The sequence below is a fragment of the Dipodomys merriami genome, unplaced genomic scaffold (genome assembly GCF_024711535.1).
Source record: "Dipodomys merriami isolate MVZ:Mamm:240054 unplaced genomic scaffold, mDipMer1.0.p SCAF_11, whole genome shotgun sequence".
Taxonomy (NCBI): Eukaryota; Metazoa; Chordata; class Mammalia; order Rodentia; family Heteromyidae; genus Dipodomys; species Dipodomys merriami.
This window is the reverse complement of record NW_027202382.1, coordinates 15079071-15104493: the sequence shown is the minus strand read 5'-3', so window position 1 is coordinate 15104493 and position 25423 is coordinate 15079071. Positions and strand designations below refer to the sequence as shown.

The following is a 25423-nucleotide window of genomic DNA, read 5'->3' as shown; positions in this document are numbered from 1 at the left end:
AGAAGTAATCACATAACACACACGCACCTATATGCTGCCCTGTATATCTCACTTTTGTTCTGTTTCAAGTATTTTTTTAAAGACTCCCAACTTTTTTTTTAAAGACATACCAGCTTTGAGAATGAACTAAACTAAGGAAAAGCTACCGTTGCCCCTCCACAAACATATACAAAGAAGGCCTTTGATGCCAGTCTGACGCCCATTAAAAAAAAAAAAAAAGTCACCTTGGTCACAGACTCTTGTTTGGGGATGGAGGGCTAGTTCTCAGGCCCCGGAACCGTAAGACTCCACCCGAGGCAGAACAGAGTCGGAACAGAAAGCGGGGCTCCCCAGCGCGAACCTAGCTTAAGGCTTCCGCCCGGCGGAGAATCCCATTGCAACTTCCGCCCAGCTCTAGTTCCGCGCACTCTCCTGGCGTTGTTTGCCGTCTCTATGGCAACCCGGTAGTTGAAGTTTGACTATGGAGGCGAAGGAGTCTTCTACACTGTCTCCGTGAGAACCCCAGGTTTCAGGGGACAGGGAAGGGCAGCGTACTTCCTTTGCTGTGTTTTGACAGCCTTGATTCCTTCGTTTTCTTTCAGATCTTTAGAGGTACACCCCAGCTCCGATGGGCTGGGGACTACTTCAGAACCGGTTTCTTCAGATGTCAGTCCTGGGTCTGTCCTGGCAGTCAAAACGGCAGCAACTGCCGCTGCGGCTGCACATTTTACAACCTCGTCTACAGCCTCGTCTACCGCCAGAGCACCTGTGTTATGTGCACAGCCCCCGGCTGAGTCCGCAGAGCCCTCCTCTGACAGTCCTGAGTCGGCCTACAATGCACCCTACCAGATGGGACATGGGAATCTTGGCTTTCCACCCACTTATATTGCCTGCATTGCTCAGGATCCCTGTACTACAACTGACGTTAGCTCCAGCCTTGGCCTTGTAACTACGTCAAGCTCTGGTCCTGGACCCTGTGTCCCTGAAGCTACTCCTTGTTATGGCACTGTTCCTGTCTCTGGCCCTATCTATGGCCCTGCTCTTGGCTCTAGCTCTGGCTCTGCTCCTGGCCCTAGCTCTGGCTCTGCTCCTGGCCCTAGCTCTGGCTCTGCTCCTGGCCCTAGCTCTGGCTCTGCTCCTGGCCCTATCTATGGCTCTGCTCCTGGCCCTAGCTCTGGCTCTGCTCCTGGCCCTAGCTCTGGCTCTGCTCCTGGCCCTAGCTCTGGCTCTGCTCCTGGCCCTAGCTTTGGCTCTGCTCCTGGCCCTAGCTCTGGCTCTGCTCCTGGCCCTAGCTCTGGCTCTGCTCCTGGCCCTAGCTCTGGATCTGCTCCTTGGCCTACCTCTGACTCTGCTCCTGGCCCCAGCGCTGGCTCTGCTCCTGGCCCCAGCTCTGGTTCTGCTCCTGGCCCCAGCTCTGGCTCTGCTCCTGGCCCTAGCTCTGGCTCTGCTCCTGGCCCCAGCTCTGACTCTGCTCCTGGCCCTAGCTCTGGCTCTGCTCCTGGCCCTAGCTCTGGCTCTGCTCCTGGCCCTAGCTCTGGCTCTGCTCCTGGCCCTAGCTCTGGCTCTGCTCCCGAATCTGGCTCTGGTCCAGGTCTTACCCCTGGAGCAAATGCAGAACCCGGCCCTGCCCCTGAGCCCGGATCCTGCCCTTCTGAAAAGCTCATCCACCTGGGGGTGGATATTCCTCCTATGTGCACCACCTGGGTCCAACAATACTATGAGCGACCTGAGAAACAACCACCCTGGGAATCTTTGCAAGTTTCAGAACCCGGAGTGAGAGGGCCACAGGATCCCAGGCATGTGAAAGGGAAGTCTACGCTTCTCCATAAAACACTGCCAAGGGGCAGGTGTCTTCTTTACAACTGGGAAGAAGAGGTATTACCATTGTGGCCTGCTTCCTTTCTTGAAGGGTAACTCTTAAATTTCCTAGAGGAGCTAATTGTGATGAGTACCAGAAGTAAATTAAGAGTCACTTGGCTTGGGGTCCACAGAGAGCCACTGATCACCTGGATCAAGTCCCATGCTCCCAGGATGGCTCTGAGAGCTTCTTCTTCCGACATGGACACCAGGGACTTCTGACCATGCATCTACAATCACCCATGTCCTCCAGCACCACCCAGAGGGACTCATACCAGCCCCCAGGAAAACCATGCCAGCCACTTCAAGGTGTGACACTTCAGAGGGTCAGAATGAATCCATTAGCCATAGAAAAAAAGAGAAAGGAATTTTTCATGGGTTTGTGGATTGTTTGATAGCTATAAGAGCAAAACCCCAAGATACGACTTCCTTTTCCCAACTTTGTTTCTTCTGGGCCTGCTGCTTAATCAGACTTCCACTCTGCCCTCCCACAGGGAATCGTGCAGCCATGCTGGAGATGTACTTGTACCACCAAATCTGGTGAGAAACTGGGAAAGGGAATGGGAGGGGAAGGAGGAAAACCGTGGAGATGGTCTTGACATCTCTAGGGCTGCACAGTAACAAGCTTGAGGCAGAACAGGAACCCAAGAGGAAGCTCTTTGAGGTCGAGTCAGTAACACGCCATGACTATGGAGTGAAGCTTGTCCCAGCAAGGCCTCCTGCCCCAACAAAGGTGAGAACCTATCCCACCCCACTTTCACAGCTCTGCTCTGACAGTCATTAGAGAAACAGCAGACCCAGAAGTTGAGAGAAAGAGCTGAGGGCCAGGAGTTATTCACTATCTCTTCTTCGCAGGCTCATGACTACCGCAAGGAGCAGCCTGAAACCTTCTGGTTACAGATGGCAGCAAAGATTCCAGTATGTGAGGGTGACGAGATGTTGGGGGGGTGAGAAGGTACAGGGAAGAGGCTGTTCCAGCTTGGTGGAGGGTGGGATCTTTCCTTATCCCGACACTCCTCCAGGGTGTCAGTAACATCAGGACAGTGGACACACCATTCTCGAAGAACTGCAGCTTCTCAACACCATTGCCGTTGTGTCTGGGAGATCCTTTGCCATGTGAACCTGAAAGTTATCCCCAGAAGTTGGGAACAGTGTCTTCCCTTGCCTGTCAGGGAAGCGAGTTGGAGTGTCAAAGTGGGAAAACAACTCCTCCCTAAAGGTTGAAGAAGGAAATTAATATAGAATTTGGAATCTGTTTGTACTAAAGAGTTTGCTGACTCTATACTTGGTGAAGGGATTTTACATAAAGGGTCCTCTCTCATCCTGAATATGCTAATTGGTTGATTCTGTGAGTTACTAGATCTGTACCCAGTATTCTTTCCTCAGTTATCTCCACCCCACACGATGATACCATGTGTTGTTGTTGTTGTGTTGTTTTATACTTGGCCAAAATATTCTGGTCTACATACAGATATTTACAGAAGATAGAGAGGAAGGGGACCAAGCCAGAGAGGGGCTGGTATATGTACAAGGCTGAGCTACAGAGAGATACAATCTCCATATAAGGTGGAATTTTTGTGCACGTTTTCCATCCCATGTGACAAAGTCTGTTTCTGATATATGAAGAGATGATGGCCACTGCCCACCCAAGTACCAGCAGCAAGAAGTGGGAAGAAGTGGGATTTACAGGAGTCCAGGAGGTCCTTTCTGCTCTCCTAGGAGCCAATAAGTTCGCATCTTTCCTTTTCCCTGGAATTAAGGGAGTGGACACAGTTCAGGTTCTTCTCTATCCAGCCCATCATCTCCCTCTCTTACCCAGTGATCCCCATAATCACTTTCATCCTCCTTTTCCATGACCTCCTCCCCAAGGCCTGCCATTACCTTCATCTCCACATCCCCCCGAAGCTCTAGCTGGAAGCATCCTAACTCATCCAGAGCATCTTTGGTGGTAGAGGAGACGTGGATCTTCAGAGCTGGGGTGACATGGGAGACAGGAAGCAGAGTCAAGAAGTGACATTACTCAAGAGTACTTTCCTCAACCACCCACCTCTCAAGAGGCTCCCCATCCTGATACACATTCACAGGACAAAAATATGCCCAAGGATGGGACACGTAGGAACTGTAATCTCCCAGATTGAGACTTGGAAGAACTCTGAAGCAAGATAGATCCAAGCCCAGGTGGGAGGTTGAAGGCTAATATCTCACCTTGACCATTAGACTCCATTCGAGAAGCAGTGTTTACAGTGTCTCCAAAAAGACAATAACGGGGCATCTTCAGACCAACAACACCTGCACAGACTGGTCCTATGAAAGGAAATAGGTTGGGAGAGCCCAGGAAAGGTGGAGCCTACAGCTAAGTGAGAGTCAGCCTTACCTGTGTGAACACCTATACGAAGCCTCAGCTGGTCATGGGGTCGGTGGCGGATACGGAAAGAAGAGACTGCATCTAGCAATGCTAGGGCCATCCGAGCAATTTCTGGTGCATGACGTTGACCATTTCGCCCTGGGAGGCCAGAAACCACCATGTAGGCATCCCCAATTGTCTCCACCTGATTTAAAGGGAGGAGTGTTCAAAGGTCATCTCTAGCTGTATCCATAGGAATAAGAAAGAATACAGAGAAACAAGCTAGACTCCACCAGCAATTATACTGATAGTCATGTTCTAGGAATTTGAAATAAGGAGACGTCAAGGGAATCTTTAAACATCTGCCCAATTCCTGTATTCAGTAAACACTTACTGAATGTGGGGATATCCTACCTGTTCACAGGACATGGACAAATAGGTTCTGCTGTCAGGAAATGAAAAGTAAGAAAACAGGCCAAACCAAGGGGCACAGAGGCTGGTGAGTAGGTAAAGCAAACCCAATGAAATGAGCCAGACAGCTCCAACTGTTAGAAGTGAGAAATCAAGCACCTGATATTTTTAACTATACCAAAACAATGTAAGAGAAAGGTCCTTGATTTTATGAAATACATGGCAAAATTTCTTTGGATAGACACACCATGTATTGGGGAGTAAAGAATAAAAATATGGGGCTGGGAAGGTGGCTCAGTGGTAGAGCACTTGTCTTGCATGCCTGAGGCCCTGGGTTCGATTCCTCAGCACCACATAAGCGAAAAGAAAAAAGCCGGAAGTGGCGCTGTGGCTCAAGTGGTAGAGCGCTAGCCTTGAGCTGAAGAGCTGAGGGACAGCGCCCAGGCCCAGAGTTCAGGCCCCACGACCAGACCCAAAAAAACAGGATAAAAATATATTCAAATGGCTTAGAAAACAGCCCAGACTAGCCTTGAATTTGCAATCCTCCAGCCTGAGCCTCTTGAGTGCTAGGATTACAGATGCAATGCCTTGCAGAAATTTGTTTAGTGTCTGCCATGTGCTACATACCATGTTAGATATTTTCCATATTAAAGAGAAGAACTGAGGCTCAGGGCAACCCTGTTACCCATGACCACACAATTAGCTACAAAAACAGTATTCAAATTCAGCACACCTTTATTCTCAAGAACAATAAAGCTAGCCCTCTGCCAACTCAATGACATCAACGAAGAGATTTATGTTTTTCATATATTGCCCCACACACCCACTAAATCAATCTGTATCTACATTCTTTGTGGTTCTTCCGTGTCTAGAGGAGAATGAATTAAAATGGATAAGCCGTGTTTATACCCTCAAGGAGATGGGGGCTATTTGTGATGGTCTGATTAGGTACTCATAAGTAATTAGACATGGGTACAAGCACCCAGTTGAAGCTTCATCTAACCACAAAATACACCCCAGCCAGAGGCCCTTGGGAAAATTGACCATGAAGTGAGTAAAGTACATAGATATCCAAGAGACTTGGTCTTAAAGGGGTCTCAGGAGGAAGGCTCTCACCTTGTAGACATCAAAGTTGTCAATTATGGCATCAAAGCAGGTATACAGGTCATTAAGAAGTGTCACCACCTAACAGAGGATAGGAAAGCAGAGGTCCTGAAATTTATGCCCAACCTTCTAAGAATTCTCAATCAATGGCTCAGAAAGATACAGGAACTCTAGAACAAACTAGCCTTTCCTTAGATCGATGCCCAGGTCCCAGGCCCACCCCGTGTCTCACCTGCATGGGAGTGCTCTCAGCTGACAGTGCTGTGAAGCCAACGATGTCACTGAAGTAGATGGTGACACTGTCAAAGGCCTCTGCTTGTACAGTCTCTCCCCGTTTTAACTGTTCTGCCACTGAACTAGGAAGCAAGAGGGCAGAGTGAACACAACTCTAAGAAAGAGGGTGGGAGGGAGAGAAAAATAGATATAGCTAGAGTAGAACAGAAGCTGTAATGGGAAAGTTGGGTCTGGTGAAGAAAAAAGAAATGGACTGAGAAACATTACTTAGCTTGAGGCAAGGTGCACAAGTGGTGGTAGACTGCAAAGGGATCTAGGGGTGGGAGCTAAGTGTCTCAAGTTGGAATTGTCTTACATACACTTGCTGAAGCAATAATGAGGTAGAGTGGTGTCCTAAGGAGGAAGGATGAAAAGCCAAAAAGAAGGGGAGCACAGCTCATTTGGGGAGAGAAAGAATTTAGCCTATAGCCAGGAAGGCTCACTGTGGCAAGAAGTAATAAAGCAGGGTCCCATGTTTGGAGATGAGTTCTCAGGAGGCTGATGAGACAGAACCCAACAGAGCTAGACCCTGAAGGAAAATGCAGAAAGTGGAAGGAAGGTCTCACTGGGGCAGAATTTGGTAGAGCAGTGCCTCAGCCTTGCGTTTTTCCTCTAGATAGGCCTGTGTGCGTTCTTCCACCAGCTTTTCCAGGTTATTGGCATACTGTTCCATGCGCAGCAAGAGGTTGTCCAGTATGCTGGTGCCACCCTCCCTGCAGAAAGGCCAGGATATGACACCTGTTTCAAGATTCTGAATACTCCCAGGATTTCTTATCCACCCTCCTGCCCCACCTTGTCCACTAAGAACAGTGTTGCCCTAGGTAGCCCTTTCCCCTCAGTAGCCTCTCACTTATTAAAGCGGCGGATGAAGCCCTTGATCTGTCCAAAGTCTGGCCGCTCAGCTGGGTCCTGGGCCCAACATCTCTCCATCAGCAAAACGAGCTCTTCATTCAACTGGGTGCGGTCAATACTTGGCCGGAAATAAGGCCGCTGGCCATTTCGGACCTTCTGAACAATCTCTGAAGATATAAAAAGGTTTGGATGAAGAAGAGGGTCCCCCAGGAAAAGAGGCTGTAGGTAGTAGATTGACTCTTACCTTTGGGGCTGAGGTCCAAACCCTCTAAGTAGAAAGGACCACTGCGAAGTGCTATCTCTTGTAGGATGATTCCAAAACTATAGACATCAGCTTTCTGCATGCCTGTAGTTGGCAAGGGGTTCCCACTGAGCAGTTCTGGAGCAGTCCACAGCTTCTCTGAAAAGAGAGAACAGAGCTGGCCAAATCCCCAAAACAGAGTACCCCCAAAGCTCATACAGATTCAGCTCCATATTACCTCCCTCTCCTACCCTCCCTGAGGGAAATGATCAAGGCTAGAGGAATACTATAAAAAGCAGGTTGTGGGGGCAAGCCTCACTGGCATAGAGGGCATGGCTGTCATCAGGTTCAGCAGTTGATCGGAAACTGGCCAGGCCATAGTCTGTGATTTTGAGCACAAAACGACTATCCACCACACAGTTGGAGGACTTGAGGCTTCCATGAGATGAAATAATGCTGTTGTGAAGAAAGGCCATGCCCTGTAGGATACAGATTAGCAATCCGTCATATCTGGATTATACCACCTACTCACCAGGAGATGGACTCAAATTAGTGGATTCATTGTAAGGATATTTTCCAAAACCACTTTTCCATTAGTCATTGTTCTCGCAAGAGTCATGCTTTTTTGTTTTGTTTTTATTAATCATCACACCACTAGTTGAGCACAGCATTGACTTTACTTAATATTTTTCTTTTTTGATGGCAAATTTTTGTTTGTGGATTATGAAAATAGCCACCGCCAGCTTCAGATACGGTGTGGGGGTGAACCACTAGGCTTATTCACTGACTCTTAGACTTTCTTCTAAACACCCATCCAATCATGCAACCAACACCAATCCATGCAAGATTCAGCTTTATGTCTCCCAATTTATGGGTGGACCTCAAGGTCATTTAATAGCTGAAACATTGTACCTTGAAAAAAATAAAGATTTAGTACAATTTTCCTTGGTTTCTCTTAGTTTAAACAGTTTTTTAAATTTTAGTTTCTGGACAAAAGATCATACCAGACATGCAAAATATTGGTCAAAGAATAAAATGATGAGAGGAAAAATGGGAGATAAGTGTTTGGAGATGTCACTCATCTTTTCCCTGCTAAGAGATTTTTAAAGTGACTTTTTGGAGATAAAAGAGATGCTGTAGAGAGATCTAGTTCAGGAAGACAAATTTTCTCCAGATGCAGGACTCCTTTGTGGCAGGTAAGCCTTTCTCCTCAAATATACCCATTATTACCCAACCACAGGAATAAGGGGAGACAGAGAAATTAGGGTGTTCAGAGAACTAAAAGGAGATAAACTATAGACACTGAACAATAGGAGGCATTTTAAAGTGAATAAACTATGTGAACATGGTGACATACACCTATAATCGTAGCACTCATAAGGATGAAGAAAAAGTATTACAAGTTCAAGGCCAGCCTGAACTACATAGTGATTTCCAGACCAGCTTGGGCTACATAGCAAGACCCTGTCTCAAAACAAAAAAGTAAAGTGAAAAGTGAATGAACTTTTAAGACTCACCTTAACAAGATCATTAATGAGTGAATAACGAAACATCCAGTCCAAGTTGATGCTGTCATTTTCTAGAATATCCTGGTGACATGGAAGAGATCATGTGTCTGTCCCAGTCCCACTAGCTATATCATTTGGCAGAGTCAATGTAACTTTGGGGGACAGGGAATCCCCCACTCCAGCCCCACCATAATCTCCACCTATGTCTCACTTGTAAACTTCCACGAGGACAATACTCCGTGACAATGCAAATATTGGGAGGGTCTATGCAGGCTCCAATGAAGCGAGTAAGGTGATTGAACTGAACGTCTCTCATCTAGCAGAAAAACAATGGACAGAGCTAGAAAAAAAATAGATTCAGAAACCTATACCTACAAGAGAGGACCTTTTCTCTTAGTTATATACCCACTGTAAAATCAATTGAAAATAAACCCTGGCCCTCTCAGCCCATGTTACTATCCCATATCTCTCCCTTGCCTCTACCTACCATCCACCCCCATCTTACATCCATAATCCGTTACATACGTGCTTGAGTTCAAACAGAACCTGCCGCGTCAGCTCAATGCGCTTCTTGTTTACGTGTTTGATGGCAACAACATTTCCCTGAAGGGGTGGGGTGAAAGGAAGAGTAAAATGAGTATCAAAAGGAGTTTCTGGAGGCTAGGAAACACTGGAGAATTGTGGGAGCATCCAGGAGCTCAGCTAGGCATTGGGAGAGGACGAGAAGGGGCAGAGGTTCAGGGGCAGATGTAGCAGATGGGGATGAGATAGGATGAAATGGTGGGGACCAGAACAAGCAGATGACTGTTCACCTTGAAGTGACCGGTGTTGGCAAAGATCTGGTATTTCCCATGGGCTGTCATGAGCGAGCCGTAACTGGATCCCCGCTGGGGCCAAGGGCAACATGGAGGCGGAAGGATGAAAGGAACATTAGATGATGGTGGTAGTGCAGGGGCTATCATTACAGGCCAGTGTGCTGGGAAAGGTCCAGGGTAAGAAAGGACGGGAACTCAGAGGGAGGTGAAAGAAACAGCTGAGACAAGGGCTCACCAGGGACAGCGTGAGGCGGCTGCCTGCACCTTTATGATAACGTTCTGAGTTGCCAAACTGCAGTTCTTCCCAGCGAATACGCCACAGCATGCTAGCCAGCTCCTTCTCCAGCATCAGTTTTCTGTAAGGACTGCACACCTTAGTTGACTGGCAATCCCAATCCTGCCACCCCCTAAGCAGGAGGCTTGCCTGCAGCTCCTGAATCTACAGCACCCAGCAAAGAGGACTGGAAGATGAGGACACATATAGTACATGCCTGGCACATGCTTATGAACACTCACAAACATGGATGTTAAAGGATCTTTTTTTTCTTTGTTTCAAAACAAGATCTTGCTATGTAGCTCAGGATAGTCTTGAATTTTACATCCGCTTGCCTCAGCCTCCTGAGTTCTGGGGTTACAGGCACAAGCCTGGCTGTAACTATTTTTCTGTTGTTGTTACGATGTTTGTTTTTCTTTAATTATCTTATTTTTGTTTCCAGTGCTAGGATCAAACTCAGGGGCATGCCTGTGCTAAGCAAGCATTCTACTACAGAGGTACATTCATTCTCCAGCCTGTAGTTCTTTCTGAAAATGTGAATATCCATCAAAAATTCTCCTTCAGCCTTAACCATATCCAAAGTACTGTTTAAGCTTAGCAAAATGACTCACTTATGTAATCTCAGCACACAAGAGGATCTCAAATTTGAGTTTAGCTGATGCTATATAAGGAGACCCTGTCTCAAAAAAAAAAAAGTCAGTACTTTGTATGTCTAGGCTAGAATCAAAGTAGAACAAACACCTAGGCTGAAAGACAAAAGAAAGGGGCTATAGAGGAAGAGACAACTTCCAGATTGGTAATTCTGCTGCCTCTACCTTGGATTACAGGAGCCTCCTGGTGACCCCTTGGAAATGGGGGAATACATAGTAGGTCAGTGAAAAGCCCAGAACTCACCGGAAAATTAGGAAGCTGGAAACACCAAACATGATGAAGGTGATTCCTGTGCCCAGAGCCACAATTGCCAGAGTGGAAAGTGGAGCTGGAGGGGAGAGAGGGACCCTGAGAAAGACTGTAGAGGGTAGAAAAGTGGGGAGGGGGAGGAGGAAGTGCAGGGAGTAGTCAGCTTTCTTGAGGGAAAGAGGAAGGAGGGAGGGCTGTAGACAGAGCTAAAAACACAGCTGAGAATGGGGAGTCAGTGAGGGTGGAGGAGAAGGGAGGAGGGATTGCTCCCAGTGCCTGCACACACCCACTTTTATCACAGGATGGGTCGTCCAAATCAAAGGCACAGGGGGGATTGTCCAAGGGCGGGGCCCCCTTCACCCAGGGAATAGGCCGTCCTGTCCACCAAATCTGCTTCTCAGCTCCTGAGTAGTGGGCTGCGGGCTGTGAGGAAGCAGAACACTGGGCCCACGGGCCTGCCCACTCCAGCCTCCTCCCCAAACCCCAGGCAGCTTCTTGTTGCTCATCTTCCTAAGCTGCCTCCTGGCCAGGATGCAACTCCAGCAGAGGAAACAAGTCCCTGCCGCTAGAGCCTGTGACTGTGTCCCATTGAGCCCTTCAAAGCTGGATTATACAGGGTCAACTCTTTTCCCTGACCCCTCCCCCATCACCTGAAAGTCTCCAGACTCCAAGTCTCCCATGGCCCATAGGACAAAATCAGTCTCCCGGTCATTATTCTTGTCCATAACAACCAATCCAGTTACACCTAGGATAGAGAAGAATGTCCCACTCATTTAAAGACCTTTCTTATGTCCCCAGCTGTCTCAGAGTCTGTCCCAGCCCCATTCCCAAAGTATGTCCACCTCTACCCTACAACTCCTAATGCCCCTCCCTGCTGCCTTTGGCATGTTTCTTTTCTTTCTCACTCATGAGCCCATTTTCAGCCCTCAGCCTCCACCTGCCACTCTTCAATACCATGGTATCTCCGTCCCTGCATCTTCTCCACAATGCGAAGCCCATCTTCCCGGGTGCCTCCTTCCTGTAGTGTCTCATTCAGGACTTCAGCGTAGAGCAGGATCCCATCGTAGAAGCAGCCAGCAATGAGGTTCATCTGGGGATGGCAATTTGTGCAATGCTTTCTACTGTCCTGCGAGATCCCTTCCCCTGCCCCTCTTCCCATCCTTGTAGTCTTCTACTTATTGTCCCTTCTCATTTACTTCCTTCCCTCCTCTTACCCCTAAAAGTACCATCCCTACCTAACTGGGCCATAGTGCAGAAAGAAATACCCTGATTGGAAGTGAAAAGCCCCAACAGGCTTGTTCCATAGCTAAGACTTGTTGCTAAGTTATGGAAGGGAGACCTTCTTCACAGTCTGGACTGACAGGAGAGAGAGAAGATAGGGGGAAGAAAGGGGGGGAGAGAGAGAGAGGGAGAGAAAAAACATATCTACTCACCAGGGATGGGGCCAGCTCCACACCAAAATCTTCTCTGGCTCTTACCAGCAGCCGATTCTGGAATTCTTGATACTCAGGATTTGGGGGTTCTCTGTATGTGATCACCAATACAGTCTGTACCAGCAGCACATGGGGAAGAAGGGAGAGAACTCAAGATGAACAGAAGAGTCAGGACAGGTAAACTTGCTCGTATGTGTATGATGTAAAATTATACATGGTGGAATTGGAAGATTAGAGGTGTATTAAAGCTATGTAGGGAATGGGAGGGGAGAGATGGACTAAAGGGGTATTGGTACTCTTTCAGGAAAGGCAGATAGGGCTTGTTCTGGAAGGTGAGACTGGGAAGTAACAGATGGTGCCAACTCCACATCCAAAGCTCATCAGCTTCCTCACCTCCTGACCACCACTAACCACTTCCCCCACCCCCAGGCCACCTCCAGCTCCTAAAAGTTCCTCCTTCTCATCCTTTCTGGGTACCTGTCACTATCAAGACAACATGAATCAACATCTCCTCTCCAAAGTGTTCATTAGTGTTCACATTGGAATTAAGAGATTTCAGGACCTATGACAACTGAGGGAAATACCTGGGGAAAGCCTGTCTGGAACACCTGCCATAATCTCCACTATCCAACTTCCTAAGTAGAGATGTCACAGATCCTCACACACTGCTTAGATAAGCAAATCATACATGTTGCAGCCATGCATACATTTCACTGGGACAAGTCAACCTGCCTCTGTCCCTCACCAATGTGCCTGCCTGGCTCCTTCATTAGCGGCTGGACCACTCAGTCCAGATCACACTGTCCATAAAACCAGCCTCTGTTCAGTTATGACTATGTACTGGGAAATATGACTTGGTGTACTGAGACACTAAAACAAAAAGTCTAGTTATTTCTACCAGGTTTGTTCATTCTTGTTATAGACAGTATATGTGAACCACAGAGATACTACATATGTTATGTGTGATCAATTAATTAAAGATAGGAAATAATGAAATTAACTTCTAATACGTATTCATTATATTAGATCAGAGTCTTCTTCAAGATGTAATTTGTTTGTTTCTTTGTGACAGAGGCTCACTATGTAGCCCAAGCTAGCTTCAAACATGAGATTCTTGCTAAGTGCCTGTGGCTTGAGATTCTTGCTAGGTGCCTGTGGCTTGTGCTCCTTAGCCACACAGGAGGCTGAGATCTGAAAATCATTGTTCAAAGCCAGCCAGACAAAGAAAGCCCATGAAACCCTTATCTCCAATCAACCACCAAAAACCCAGAACTGGAGCTGTGACACATGATATAGCATCAGCCTTTAGTGAAAAAGTTAAAAGATAGCACCCAGGTCTGAATTCAAGCCTCAGGACTGGCACACACACACACACACACACACACACACACACACACACACACACACACACACACACGCACGCACGCACGCACACACACACACATGCATACATACATACACACACACACACACACACACACATTCCTGTGTTTTAGCCTTATTGAATGCTGAGATTATAAGCATGAGCCACTATGCCTGGCTTAATTATTTTTATAGAGCATTTAGATGCCTGATTATATACATCTAATATCCTTTCACTCTCAGGCAAAAAAAAAAAAAAAAAAAAAAAAAGCAGGAGGTGCTAGAGGCTAGACTTAGGGCAGGAAGGATTTATTTAGTAACACCAGTCTAAGAGTAAAAACAGAGAGATAATAAACTGTTAACAAATAATGTAAAATGTCAGCAAAAGAGCAAAGATCAATTTATATTTCAATAGAGACTCATGACTTGTGAGCACTTATTACTGGGCTAGAAGTACTCAAACTTTAACACACAATCTTAGGCACATGCTAGGCCTGCTCCCAGGTTGAGAAAAAAATTCTTAGTAATAGACTTAATCTTAGAGCCTTCCCAAGCTGGCTTTGAACCACAGCCCTCATATCACAGACTCCTGAGAAGCTAGGATTATGGTATGAATCACTAGAGCCTGGATATTTTTTTAGATAGTTCAGGCTGGCCTCAAACTCACAATCTTCTTGCCACAGCCTCCCGCTTCCACGTGCTAAGATTACAGTTGTCAGCACTATATCTCTCTAAATGTATTCCTGTTCTCACCTTTTCTCCCACATACACATTTTAATGCAACAAATGTTTTGAACCCCCACCACATGCTAGGCACACAGTATATAAAGGTGAAACCTGATCCCTGCCCTCAAGCAAATATAGCTAAATGGAAGAGAAAAATCATAGCAATAGACTTAATTTTACAGCCCTGTCTCCCCAGCCTCCCACCCCTGGCCTATAGCTGGCGTATAGCCCATGCTGGTACCTTTGCCTTCAGTTGACACTCTTCCAGAAAGGCTCTGGACATCTATGCCTATGCCAAGGCCTTCTCCACTTCACTATTTTTTCCAGGCTAACAAGGTCTGGGACCCCGCTCTCCCCCCTCCCCCCGCCCCCATAGGTTGGTGTCTCCTCTGAAGGAAGGGGCTTTCTGCTCTTTTAATTGACTGGAGGTGACCACTCACCTTCCCTGCTCCATCCTCTGCCCCCGTGTCAAGCACTGGTAAAGAATGAGAGCCGCTTTGCCAGAAAACACCTCAGTACCCTCACCCTCACCTTACCCCACCCTATGCCTTGGCTCCTCTTCCCCACCTTTGGCATATTCTTGACTGCCTGTAGCAAAACCTCTATTTTCCTGTCTGAATGAGGTGACAAGAGAATGAAGAATTCATAGCTCTAACTGATTAATCAACTCACACTCCCTCTTCTCCCTGCTCTAAGTGCTGGAGACCCTTAACAAGCAAAAACTGTGCAAAACAGAAGTTTCTCTTCTACAAAGAGAATGCTGCCCTGAGGACTATAGAATTCTCCTGTTCAGGAGATCATGGACCTTCCTTAAGCATACAAGCTAAGGCTTTCTTATGACTGTTCCTTTACTTTTTCTTTCTGGCATTTTCCCCACAATATGTTTCTACACTTGTATTAATTTGCTTACTTACTCACTGTCAATCTCTCCTACTAAATATGAACTCCAAAAAGGCAAGGACCACATCTATTGTATTCTCTACTACATTACTAGTACCTAGCACCATGACAGGGACATAATAGGTGCTCAGTAAATACACTAATGGAATGGGTCAGTCAGTCTTCAAATAAATCAAACATGAAATGATATTATGTTCTACAGTAGACAGAGCTAAGTATAAGAGTAGGAAACTCAGCCCACCCTGGGATTCCGGGATTATTTCCTAGAAGGAAAAGTAACAGCCTGAGTCCTGAAGAATATGAAAGCAGTATCCAGACACAAAAGGTAAGAAGTTATTTTAGGATGAAACTATAACCTGTCCTGCCCTGCCAGTGTTCCAGTGTGACACTCACAGACCCATACTCAGGCAGGCAGACAGATATGTCATTCACAGTCGGGCACACTCATTGGGCACAACCAAATATATAATCAGAGCCACATAAAACCTTACTAACTGGAGAAGAATGGCCACCCAGGTCTGGCCCTTGTACTCATCTACTTAGAATGAAAGAAACTCAAAATGAAAAGGACCTTAAGGTCATCCCATAAAGCCACCTCCACTCCTTTTTGGAAAAAAGTGAAAGATGTGGATAAATAAATAGGAAACACAGAAATCAGAGAAAAATTGATGAGAGAGCCAGAGAAAAAGTCAAAGGTATGATTTTGCGAGGCACAGATTTGGGATGAGGGAAAAAATGGGTACTGCAGACAAAGGAGTAAAGGGCACCAAGTGCTAGGGCACCTGAGTTCTGTGCATAAGTGCACAGGGAGCTGAGACCACAAGAGGATTGAGAACAGAATATAGAAGCTCTTAAGCTGGGAAGGTGGCTCAGTGGTAGGGTGCTTGCCTTGCATGCATGAGGCCCTGGGTTCCATTCCTCGGCACCACATAAGCAGAAAAAGCCAGATGTGGCGCTGTGGCTCAAGCGGTAGAGTGCTAGCCTGGAGCTGAAGAGCTGAGGGACAGTGCCCTGGCCCAGAGTTCAAGCCCCATGACCAACCAAAAAAAAAAAAAAGAAGAAGAAGAAGAAGAAGAAGCAGCTCTTAAACACCATGCTAAAGAATCTATATTTTATTCTGCAGAAAGCAACTCATCAAAGGTTAAAGCCCAGGGGCTGAGGGGAAGGGGGTCATGGCTCACATGGAACAGTGCCTTGACTAATAAGCACAAGATCCTGAGTTCAAACTCTAATACTAGGAAAGAGAGAAAGAGGCAGAGGAGGGAAATTTTCAGTAACACCAACCCTCTCCACAAATTCCTCAATCAGATCTACTTCTTTCCATTCTTGTTATCATTCTCCAATGTGTAAAATGTATCACTCACTCCTTTCTGATCAATCAACTGGTCTCACTGCCTTGAATCCTCCTTTTTTTCTAATCTAACTTGATTTCCATCATTCTATTTACTATCACACACCACACACCCACATCCACACACCCTCCCTCCCCACCCCACCCCCACACCACACACCACATATACCAAGGACTCCAAATTCAAGTCCTGGTGCCTTAAGGTTTAGAGCTCTGCTTAGTCTACCCTTGCCATTTTATTTCCTATGTGTGCTTCCAGTGAACCATTCCTTCTTACCAGGCCAGTATCTTCTTAATCTCTCAAATATGCCTACCCCTATTTTCTCTTTACACAGGCTTCCTGGATCACCCATGCTAATTATGAATCTGACACCTACCATTATAGTCAAAATAGGCTCACTTCCTTCACAAAAGCATCCTCTCAACTCACCCCACACCAATTCTTCATCCTCTAAACCACTCAGTACCTGTTCCAGACATACCATCACCTTTCTCAAACTTTACCTAACAGTACCAAGAGTGAAGCCTCATCTCTCTAGAAAGGGTGACAGCCTTGCTGAGGATAAGGCTCAGAGTTTATCCCCTAAACTTTTCCCTGCAGTCTAGCCTACTTAGGAAAGCCAATGTTCTAGGATTTGGAGGAGGCCAAAGTCAGTCTTGGCAGCAGATGCACAAAGAGTCACAAAGCTTGGGAAGGAAGGAAGAATGATACCAGACTTGGAAAGATCCTGTAGTTCACAACTCTCACAAATAAATGGGATTTCCTTGGAGGTCTGGTGAAGGAATTGTTCCTTTCCTCACTCCTTTCAAATGATACCTGAAAGGCCTCTCTGAGGGCCTGGGCCTGTTCCTGGGTGCGATTGTCCTGCCATGGCCGGCCTGTAGAGCGGGTAGGCCCTGCACGGAGACTCTCCCCAAAGACATCCAGGTAAAAGAAGACATAGTCTCCATTGGTCAGGTTCTCCCTCTGGGCCTGGAGCAGGATCTCATGCAGCATCTCCAGGGGCCCGCAGATATACACAACTGGGAGCAGGCACATGACAGGGGAGCACCCTGAGAAAGGCATCCAGGACCCCACCAGCCCCCTTTTTGAACCATCTGCATGTCCCCTCATTAGCAAAAGAGTGGCCCTACCTATTGACCACCCAGCAGATGCACTTTTCCCTAGAAGCTCCCATCATGAGTGCCCTGAGGCCATATGGACCATCTGGCAGAAGTCAGAGCCTGACTGCAGGCCCTGGAGGAAGACAGTGATGATTCAGGCCCTCCCTCTCCCCAGAGCCTTGACTGCTCCTCCTCACACCCCCCCCCCCATTCTGCCTTGCTTTTCTCTAGGCTCATAGGCACTGACTCCTGATAATTCTCCATAGGAGCTTTAGCTTGCCTTTCCCAACCAAATCTGTTGCGCTCTGAACCAATTCTCTTTATGCTACAAAGGGGTCTTGGTCCCCCAGGCTAGGATGGAGGCACACAGAGACTCTAGGACACTCACATTTCTTTCCCAAACTCAACATCTTCGCAGTGCCACATTCTCCTGAGCCTCACCCCTTACACTGCCAATCTCCTTGACTACCTCTGCCCATAACACCCACCAGCCAGGCTCCAAACACCTGAGTCCTCTCACAGGTGTTGGGTCCACATTTCCTTCTCCATCCCCACCACCCTACACAGCTTGACCAAGCTGATGGCTGTGTAGCTCCCCCTCCCACCCCCCTGCTGAGCTCCAGGGACATGGCCAGCCCACCTCCCTTGACCCTAACACGGCCTGGGCCACACTCACTGCGCCCGTTGGCCCGGATGAAGTGGGTGGCCTGCTCGGGCCCCCCTGGCTCCCGGGCATACACTTGGTGCTGCACACTGAGGTTGCTGCCCTGCAGGGCCTCAAAGACTCCCTCGATGGTGAAGTAGTGCGGCCGGTCATCGGTGCGTGCATCCAGATAGAGCAAGGCAGCACGGGCAGTCCAGTTGAAGTGCCCGTGTAAGGTCACTACAAACTCACCCAGCTTGGGAGCGGAGGGGCCAGTGCGCACCAGGGTACGATAATGCTCATTCTTTGCCGCAAAACCAGAGGCCACCGCACCGGCAGTCAGCAGGGGAAGGCGCCAGTGGGAAGCAAAGCGGGCCACCGAGGCAGCAGGGTACACACAACCAGGGCCCAACAGCAGGTCGGGGTCATGGTAGAGCTTGAGGTCCACAGCGCGCAGGGGAGCCAGGTACTCAGAGCAGGCGCCATCTAGTTCAGAGCTGACAAACCGCAGGTCCACGGGCAATGCCCGGCCCAGTGCCTCCACGGCTAGCGCCACGGCGGGACCCACCCGTGGCCAGGCCCAGGCATAGCTCAGATTGTGTTCTGGCAGCACCACAGCTAGTGTCAAGTTCCGCGCCCCCGGGGGACGCACCCCACCTGCCAGGGCTGCCAGCAGCAGCAGCAGGGATGGCAGTGCCATGGCCCCCAGAGCCTGGGGCCGCTCTGGCCTACCGGGCAGGCACAAGCACCACCCAGCCTGGAGCCTGGGGAAGAGGGCCAGCAAGAGAAGAGGAGGGCACGCCAAGGCGACCGGCTAGGAGAGACACAGTGCCGGGGACGACGCCAGGAGAGGATGGGAGGAAGCGTGGGGTGGGCAAGGCGTGGGCAACCAGCCTGGGGCAAGGCTAAGGATAGGGCGGCAGGAGCAGGGAGGGACCCGGGGGCCCCCGCGACCAGCCGGGATGGGGACAGTGCTGGGTGAAGTGGCCTGACGATCCAGAGCTGAGAAGGAGGGGGCTTGAGCCTGGGGCGGGCCGTGGGTGGAGGGGGAGGGCCGGGGGCACCCCACAGCTGCAGGCTCCAGGAGGGCAGGGAGCGGCGACAAACAGGACCCGGGGGCTGAGGCGGCGGAAGGACCGGGACCGCGGCAAGCGGGGAGCGAAGCGAGGCCTGGGCCCGGAGGGGAGGGGAAGGCAGGGGTCACTCTCCCGGTGAAGGCTTCCCCCGAAGCTCCGGCTTGGACTAACGGGCCCAGGCGCCGGTCCCATCCGGAGCTGCGGCGGCCCCGCCCGTGTCCCCCCCCCCCCTCCGGCCTCGCTTCTCTCCGCTCCGCTCTCCTCCAGGGCCCCGGCGGCCCGGGCCGCCCCGCTGCCGCCGCCTCCCGCCCCCCGCCTGGGCCCCCTGCGCGCGCGCGCCGCTCGCTCGTCCGGGTCAGGTCGCCTTGGCCCCCGGCGCGTCTCCGCTCGCTGCGCCCGGTGGTGGCTGCCGAGTGTGACTTCCCGGGCAGGCCGCCCGCCCCCCGCCCCGCCCTCCCCCGCTGCCCCTCCCCCGCCCGGCCCCACCCTCCGGCGCCTGCTGCCTCTCCCCCCCACACACACACACACATACCCTCCCCACCCCCCCCACCCCCAGCGCCCCACCCCTCCCACCCAGCCGGTGAGCGCCCCGGGGCTCCACACTTGGGCCTTGCAGACCCCGCGGGGTTCCTGGGGGACCCTGACCCTTGAAGGGCCTCCCCCACCCTCTGCTTCCCGCAAGCCCCGGGTCCACCAGGCCTCTCTCTTCCACCGCACACATTCAAAAGACCCCCAAAGGCCTGTCTTCTCTCCTCTCCAGTACTCTGATGATCTCTCTCAACCCCTGAAGTCCTTTGGTTGCTCCAGTCTCCAGAAAGCAATCAGGAATCCTCAAACATTTGGTATCCATTTAGGTACGGTTTCCTTCATCTAGGAAACGATACCCTCCTAAATGCAGGGAGCCCCTCACTCGTTCGACAGGGCCCCAGGGGCCTGCTCACTGGAAGACAGGCCCTGCCCCACCCAAGTCCCCTGTGAGCCCCAGCCAAGCCCGTGAGTCTTCTCCTTCCCGGGGACTCAGCCTCCACTCATCCTCTTCCTGGCTCCCTGGCCTCTTGTACCCACATCCACCAGCCTCCGCTTCCAGGGCCTCGTCTCTCCTTTGTCCTTCAGTAAAGCACAGGCTAGCTTCAGGTGAGGGCTTATTAGATAGACCAGGCCCAACAGACCCCAGCAGTGAAAGCCCATTGCACCCCACCTTAGTTTCCATCCAATCCCTTGGCTTCTAGCCTAGTAAGTTCACTAAGGTCTCCCACACTGGGAGTGGTGATCCCATCCTGAGGAACAGCTTGTGAAATGACATCATGGTTGTAGAGGGGACTGCTAGGGGACCCTGGGGAGTTCTCTGAGACTGTCATAAAAGACACGCACATGAGCCCCTACTTCTCCCTGCTGAGATCCAGTTTCTCGCCCCCTTCGCACCACTTCTCCAGAAATCACAGAGCCAAAAGCCTAAGAGCTCCCCAAACAGAGGGAAAAATGCGTGTAGACTGGGGGACAGTTTCTCTGAGGTGAAGGCGACACCTAGTGGTCTTGAGGGGAAATTAAGGATGATGCCTATTTATTATTAGTAAATATGTTTATTGAAACCTGGCTATGGAGCACAAGCTCTAAGGATGTATACAAAGAAATTAATAAAGTCCTTACATTTGAGGAACATACAATTGGAATCCCTAGGTCACAGAGGCCATGGGCAAGCCCCCAATGACAATAACATCTCCAGCCTCAACCCTTAAGACATTTTTTTTTCTTTTTTTTGTCGGCTGTGGGACTTGAACTCAGGGGCTGAGTGCTATCTCTGAGCGTTTTTGCTGAAGGCTAGCACTCTACCACTCTGAGCCACAGCTCTACTTATAGCTTTTGAGTGGTTAATTGGAGATCAGAGTCTTACAGGGGCTTTTCTGCCTGGGCTGGCTTTGAACCACGATCCTCAGATCTTAGCCTCCTGAGGAGCTAGAATTACAGGCATAAGCTACCAGACACCAGAGGAATGGTAAACTGTGGTTCCAGGCTCCCAACCATGTTTGATGAACAGGAATTTAGACCTATCTGGGCAGTGAAAAGCATAGGAAACTAGAAAGGAAGGGAGGCATCTGAAAAAAATGGCTCTGTAACTCTAGATCAATGAATCAAATGACTGCTTTTCATGAAAGTAGTAAATCCAAAATGACACAATCTCAAAGAACCATAGAAACTCTGGAAAAAGATGGGTTCTATAAATATGTTGTAAAATCCTCAGTTAATAGCTGAAAAGTTTCAGAGAGAGAACTCCCATCTTTTCCTTCCCCTTGCCTTTCATCTAACTCCAAATGCCATTGTGTGTGTGTGTATCACACTCACATGCACGTGAGTCCTGGGTGAATTTGGGGCCTGGGTGCTGTGCCTAAGCTATTTTGCTCAAGACTAGAGCTCAGGCTAGGAAGGTGATTCAGTGGTAGAATGCTTGCCTTGCATGCATGAAACCCTGGATTTGACTCCTCAGCACCACATAAGCAGAAAAAGAGACCAGGCCCAGAGTTCAGGCCCCACGACCAACAACAACAACAAAAAAGACTAGAGCTCTACCACTTAAGCCATATCTCCATTTCCAGCTTTTTGGTGATTAATTGAATAGAAGAGTCTCATGGACTTTGCTGCCTAGGGTCACTTTGAACCATGATTCTCTGAACCCCACCTCCTGATTATAGGCATGAGCTATTGGTACCTGGCTCCACATACGTTTTTTTTTTTCCCCCCCTTTTGTCCAGTTACATAAGTCAGGGAGAGCACATTTCTTTTCCTTTCCTTTCTTCCTTCCTTTTTTCTTCCTTCCTTTCTTTCTTCCTTCTTCCTCCTCCTCCCCCCTCTTTTTCTTTTTCTTGTCGGTCATGGGGCTTGAACTCTGGGCCTAGGTGCTGTCTCTCAGATCTTCAGCTCAAGGGTAGTGCTCTACCTCTTGAGCCACAGCACCACTTCCGGTTTTCTGAGTAGTTTATTGGAGATAAGAGTCTCACAGACTTTTCCTGCCTTGGGTTGGCTTTGAACCATGATCCTAGAGTGGCTAGGATTACAGGCGTGAGCCACTTGCATCCGGCTTTTCTTTCTTTCTTTCTTTCTTTCTGGAGCTTGAACTCCAGGCTTAGGCAACTGTCCCTAAGCTTTTTCACTCAAGGCTAGCAATCTACCACTTTGAGCCATATAACCACTTCCAGTTTTCTGGTGGGTAATTAGAGATAAGAGTCTAACTGGGATTTTTCTGCCTGGGCTGGCTTTGAACTTCAATCCTCAGATCTCAGCATCCTGAGTAGCTAAGATTTATAGGCATAAGCCACCAGCACCAAACTAGAGTATATTTCTTTTTGGACAATGTCACCCCTTCCCTCACTCCACATGCCTTTTAATAGCAAAGTTGACACTAGAATCCAGGTCTCTTAGACTCTGAGGTAGAGTTCTCTTTTTTTGGTCGGTCATGGACCTTGAACTCTGGGCTTGGGCGCTGTCCCGAGCTCTTCAGCTCAAGGTGAGCGCTCTACCGCTTGAGCCACAATGCCACTTTCGGTTTTCTAGTGGTTTATTGGAGATAGGAGTCTCACGGTCTCTCCTGCCCGGGCTGGCTTTGAACCGTGATCCTCAGATCTCAGCCTCCTGAGTAGCTAGGATTACAGGCATGAGCCACCAGCGTCCAGCTGAGGTAGAGTTCTTTACAGATATTATACTGGCTCATGGAATTTGTAGTATAAAGTTACATTGTCATGATCACCAAAGACTCAGATGGTTCTAACACCTGCGGACCTGTGAGGACCAGCCACCGCTGTTACCCAGAGGAATTCAAAATATTTCATTATTCTCCATATTAAGGACAACTGGGGCTGGGAAGGTGGCTCAGTGGTAAAGCGCGTACCTTGCATGCATGAGGCCCTGGGTTCGATTCCTCAGCACCACATAAACAAAAAGAAAAAAGCTGGAAGTGGCACTGTGGTAGAGCGCTAGCCTTGAGCTGAAGAACTTAGGGACAGCGCCCAGGCCCAGAGTTCAGGCCCCACGACCGGACCCAAAAATCAAAAACAAAAACATATTAAGGACAACTCTGTATTCGGTTAGGGATTAAACATTCAAGCATGGATATGAAGTGTTCCCCTGAAGGTTCATGTGTTTGACGCTGTCCTCAGTGCAATGTTCAGAGGTAGAGTTTTGGAGAAGTATTTGGATAACTCTGACTTAATTAATGGATTGATTCATTGATTGATTTATAACTTGGTAGCTGTGTTGGGAGGCAGTGGAAAGTAAATTCGAGGGAGTTGATCACTGAGGGCCAGTGAAGGGTATATCTCATTTCAGACCCTTAAAGTGAGCAGTTCTTTTTTTTTTTTTTTTTTTTTAATTGGTTGTGGGGCCTGAACTTTGGGCCTGGGCACTGTCCCTGAGCTCTTCAGCTCAAAGCGAGTGCTCTACCACTTGAGCCACCTTCCCAGCCCTAAACTAAGTAAGCAGTTCTTTTTTACTACATCCTGTCCACCATGGTATTCTGCCTCACCCCTGGTCTACAGCAACGGGTCCAAGCTACTGCTGTTTTCTTGGATATAGACAATAAGATTCCGTCAGTGTTTAGTGACCCTGATGCAATGCATTCAAAGCCTGGGAAATCTCAGACTCTCCTAAGTGGCACATAGCGAGGGTCCAACATCTTCTCTGTAGGGGTATTATGGTTTTCTACTACTCCACAGAGACCACCTGAATTTCTTTTGGGCAAGATGAGCCAAAACACTGCTTTTAGTGTTTCTGGTCCAGAGCCTGCAGAGCCTCAATTGATTAGCTGCTAGAAGCTGTTGTAAATTCCAAGCTACCATATTTCTTTGCTGAAAGAAATCCTAACTCCAGGCCAACCCCGGCCTCAAGACCCTAGCAGAGTCCTGGGACAGCTATGAGATTTAGAGTCACTTCACTCTTCTCTATGGTCTATCCTGATACCCAAGACTCAAACAGTAAACAGTGCGTTTAACTGAGCTGATTTCACAGCTAAATATGGATCCTTGAATTTGTTCTACATTCGACTATTCCTTCCATAATTGCAGGATTCCAAAGAAACAAAATATATTTTCCAGTCTTCTCTCTAACTGGTCAGGGCTATAGAAAAAGGCTTTGTTTGTTTGTTTTGTGGAGCCTGAACTCTGGGCCTGGGCACTGTCCCTCAGCTCTTCAGCTCAAGACTACAGCTCTACCACTTGAGCCACAGCACCACTTCTGGCTTTTTTCATTTTGCTTATGTGGTGCTGAGGAATCAAACCCAGGGCCTCAGGCATGCAAGGCAAGCGCTCTACCACTGAGCCATCTTCCCAGCCCCTAGAAAAAGGTTTTGCCTATATTTACTTGTCCCCAGTATATAAGAAAGGCAGGTCTCCAAGAGAATCTACCAACAGAGGGCAGAGAACAGCCATGAAAAGTGGAGTCAAATAAAGCATAAACATGGGGATTCTACGTGATACATTTCAATCAGGAAAAGAGGAGGAGGGGGAGAGGGAGGGGGAGGAAGAGGAGACCATTTCTACTCATGTGTCCTCCCTACCTCCTGGCCTCCTCCCCCATCATACAGCACACACACAGAAGCCCAGTTACCTTCTCAACTTCTGCAAACAGTTGCTATGATTGTTCAAGGGGCCAAATGCCTTTCCTTTGAATTCATACATCTCTGTCTTTTGAAAGTTCAGTAATGGAGTTCAAGCTTAGCATGTGGGAAACCCTGGATTCAATCCCCAGCACCAAAAGTAAATCAGTTAAAATATTTTCAAATTAGACCCCAGCTTCCAACTTACCTGCCTAAGTATGTGTCTGAAGAGATTAACAGAAATGTCAGCTTTATTGGTAATACATAATCTAGACAAGTCATTTTCTAATGGCAAATGTTTCGCAGAGAGTCAATGTGTCCTATAAGAATTTAAGAGGGGCTGGGATCCTGCCCATGCAATTGTAACTCCTCTGTACAGTATGTTCACAAATAAAATAAAATTAAAAAAAAAAAGAGGGGCTGGGAAGGTGGCTCAGTGGTAGAGCCCTTGCCTTGCATGCATGAGGCCCTGGGTTCGATTCCTCAGCACCACATAAGCAAAAAGAAAAAAAGCCAGAAGTGGCACTGTGGCTCAAGTGGTAGAGTGCTAGCCTTGAGCTGAAGAGCTGAGGGACAGCGCTCAGGCCAAGAGTTCAGGCCCCATGACCAGACCCAAAATAAATAAAGAAATAAAAAGAAGAATTTAAGAAAAGTTAGAAACACCCACATTCATTTCTATTCTTCCTTTC

General features: G+C 48.6%; 2 protein-coding genes across 3 annotated transcripts; one reads left to right on the top strand and one right to left on the bottom strand.

The window, feature by feature from the left end:
• Nucleotides 1–5362, top strand: Spag8 (sperm associated antigen 8). Its single transcript, XM_070009547.1, has 7 exons — nt 1–492; nt 582–1854; nt 1971–2145; nt 2331–2376; nt 2455–2569; nt 2692–2754; nt 2859–5362. The coding sequence occupies exons 1-7, from the start codon at nt 461–463 to the stop codon at nt 3051–3053; spliced, it is 1899 nt and encodes a 632-aa protein (XP_069865648.1). The 5' UTR covers nt 1–460; the 3' UTR covers nt 3054–5362.
• Nucleotides 3386–19455, bottom strand: LOC138818576 (atrial natriuretic peptide receptor 2-like). Of its 2 annotated transcripts, XM_070009509.1 has the most exons (22): nt 18111–19454; nt 17148–17353; nt 11992–12105; nt 11513–11648; nt 11209–11303; nt 10849–10981; nt 10553–10637; nt 9620–9740; nt 9382–9456; nt 9095–9172; nt 8781–8885; nt 8579–8650; nt 7381–7540; nt 7065–7220; nt 6819–6987; nt 6535–6681; nt 5928–6051; nt 5708–5776; nt 4211–4385; nt 4042–4140; nt 3718–3809; nt 3386–3585 (listed from the first exon to the last, which is right to left on the bottom strand). In XM_070009509.1, exons 1-22 carry the CDS (start codon nt 18775–18777, stop codon nt 3520–3522), a joined length of 3144 nt encoding a protein of 1047 aa, XP_069865610.1. In that variant the 5' UTR covers nt 18778–19454; the 3' UTR covers nt 3386–3519. The 2 variants fall into 2 exon arrangements, with proteins under 2 accessions (XP_069865610.1, XP_069865620.1); XM_070009519.1 differs by lacking the exon at nt 9382–9456 and having other exon boundaries at nt 18111–19455.
• Nucleotides 19456–25423: the final 5968 nt, after the last annotated feature.

Coding starts and splice junctions, on each gene's coding strand:
- Spag8 (XM_070009547.1), top strand. CDS start 461: ATGGAGGCGAAGGAGTCTTCTACACTGTCTCC. Junction 1,855..1,970: donor TTTACAACTGGGAAGAAGAG/GTATTACCATTG, acceptor TGGGGTCCACAG/AGAGCCACTGATCACCTGGA. Junction 2,755..2,858: donor AGATGGCAGCAAAGATTCCA/GTATGTGAGGGT, acceptor ACACTCCTCCAG/GGTGTCAGTAACATCAGGAC.
- LOC138818576 (XM_070009509.1), bottom strand. CDS start 18,777: ATGGCACTGCCATCCCTGCTGCTGCTGCTGGCAGCCCTGGCAGGTGGG. Junction 6,988..7,064: donor TTTGGACCTCAGCCCCAAAG/GTAAGAGTCAAT, acceptor TTATATCTTCAG/AGATTGTTCAGAAGGTCCGA. Junction 3,586..3,717: donor GGGGGGATGTGGAGATGAAG/GTAATGGCAGGC, acceptor CCTTAATTCCAG/GGAAAAGGAAAGATGCGAAC.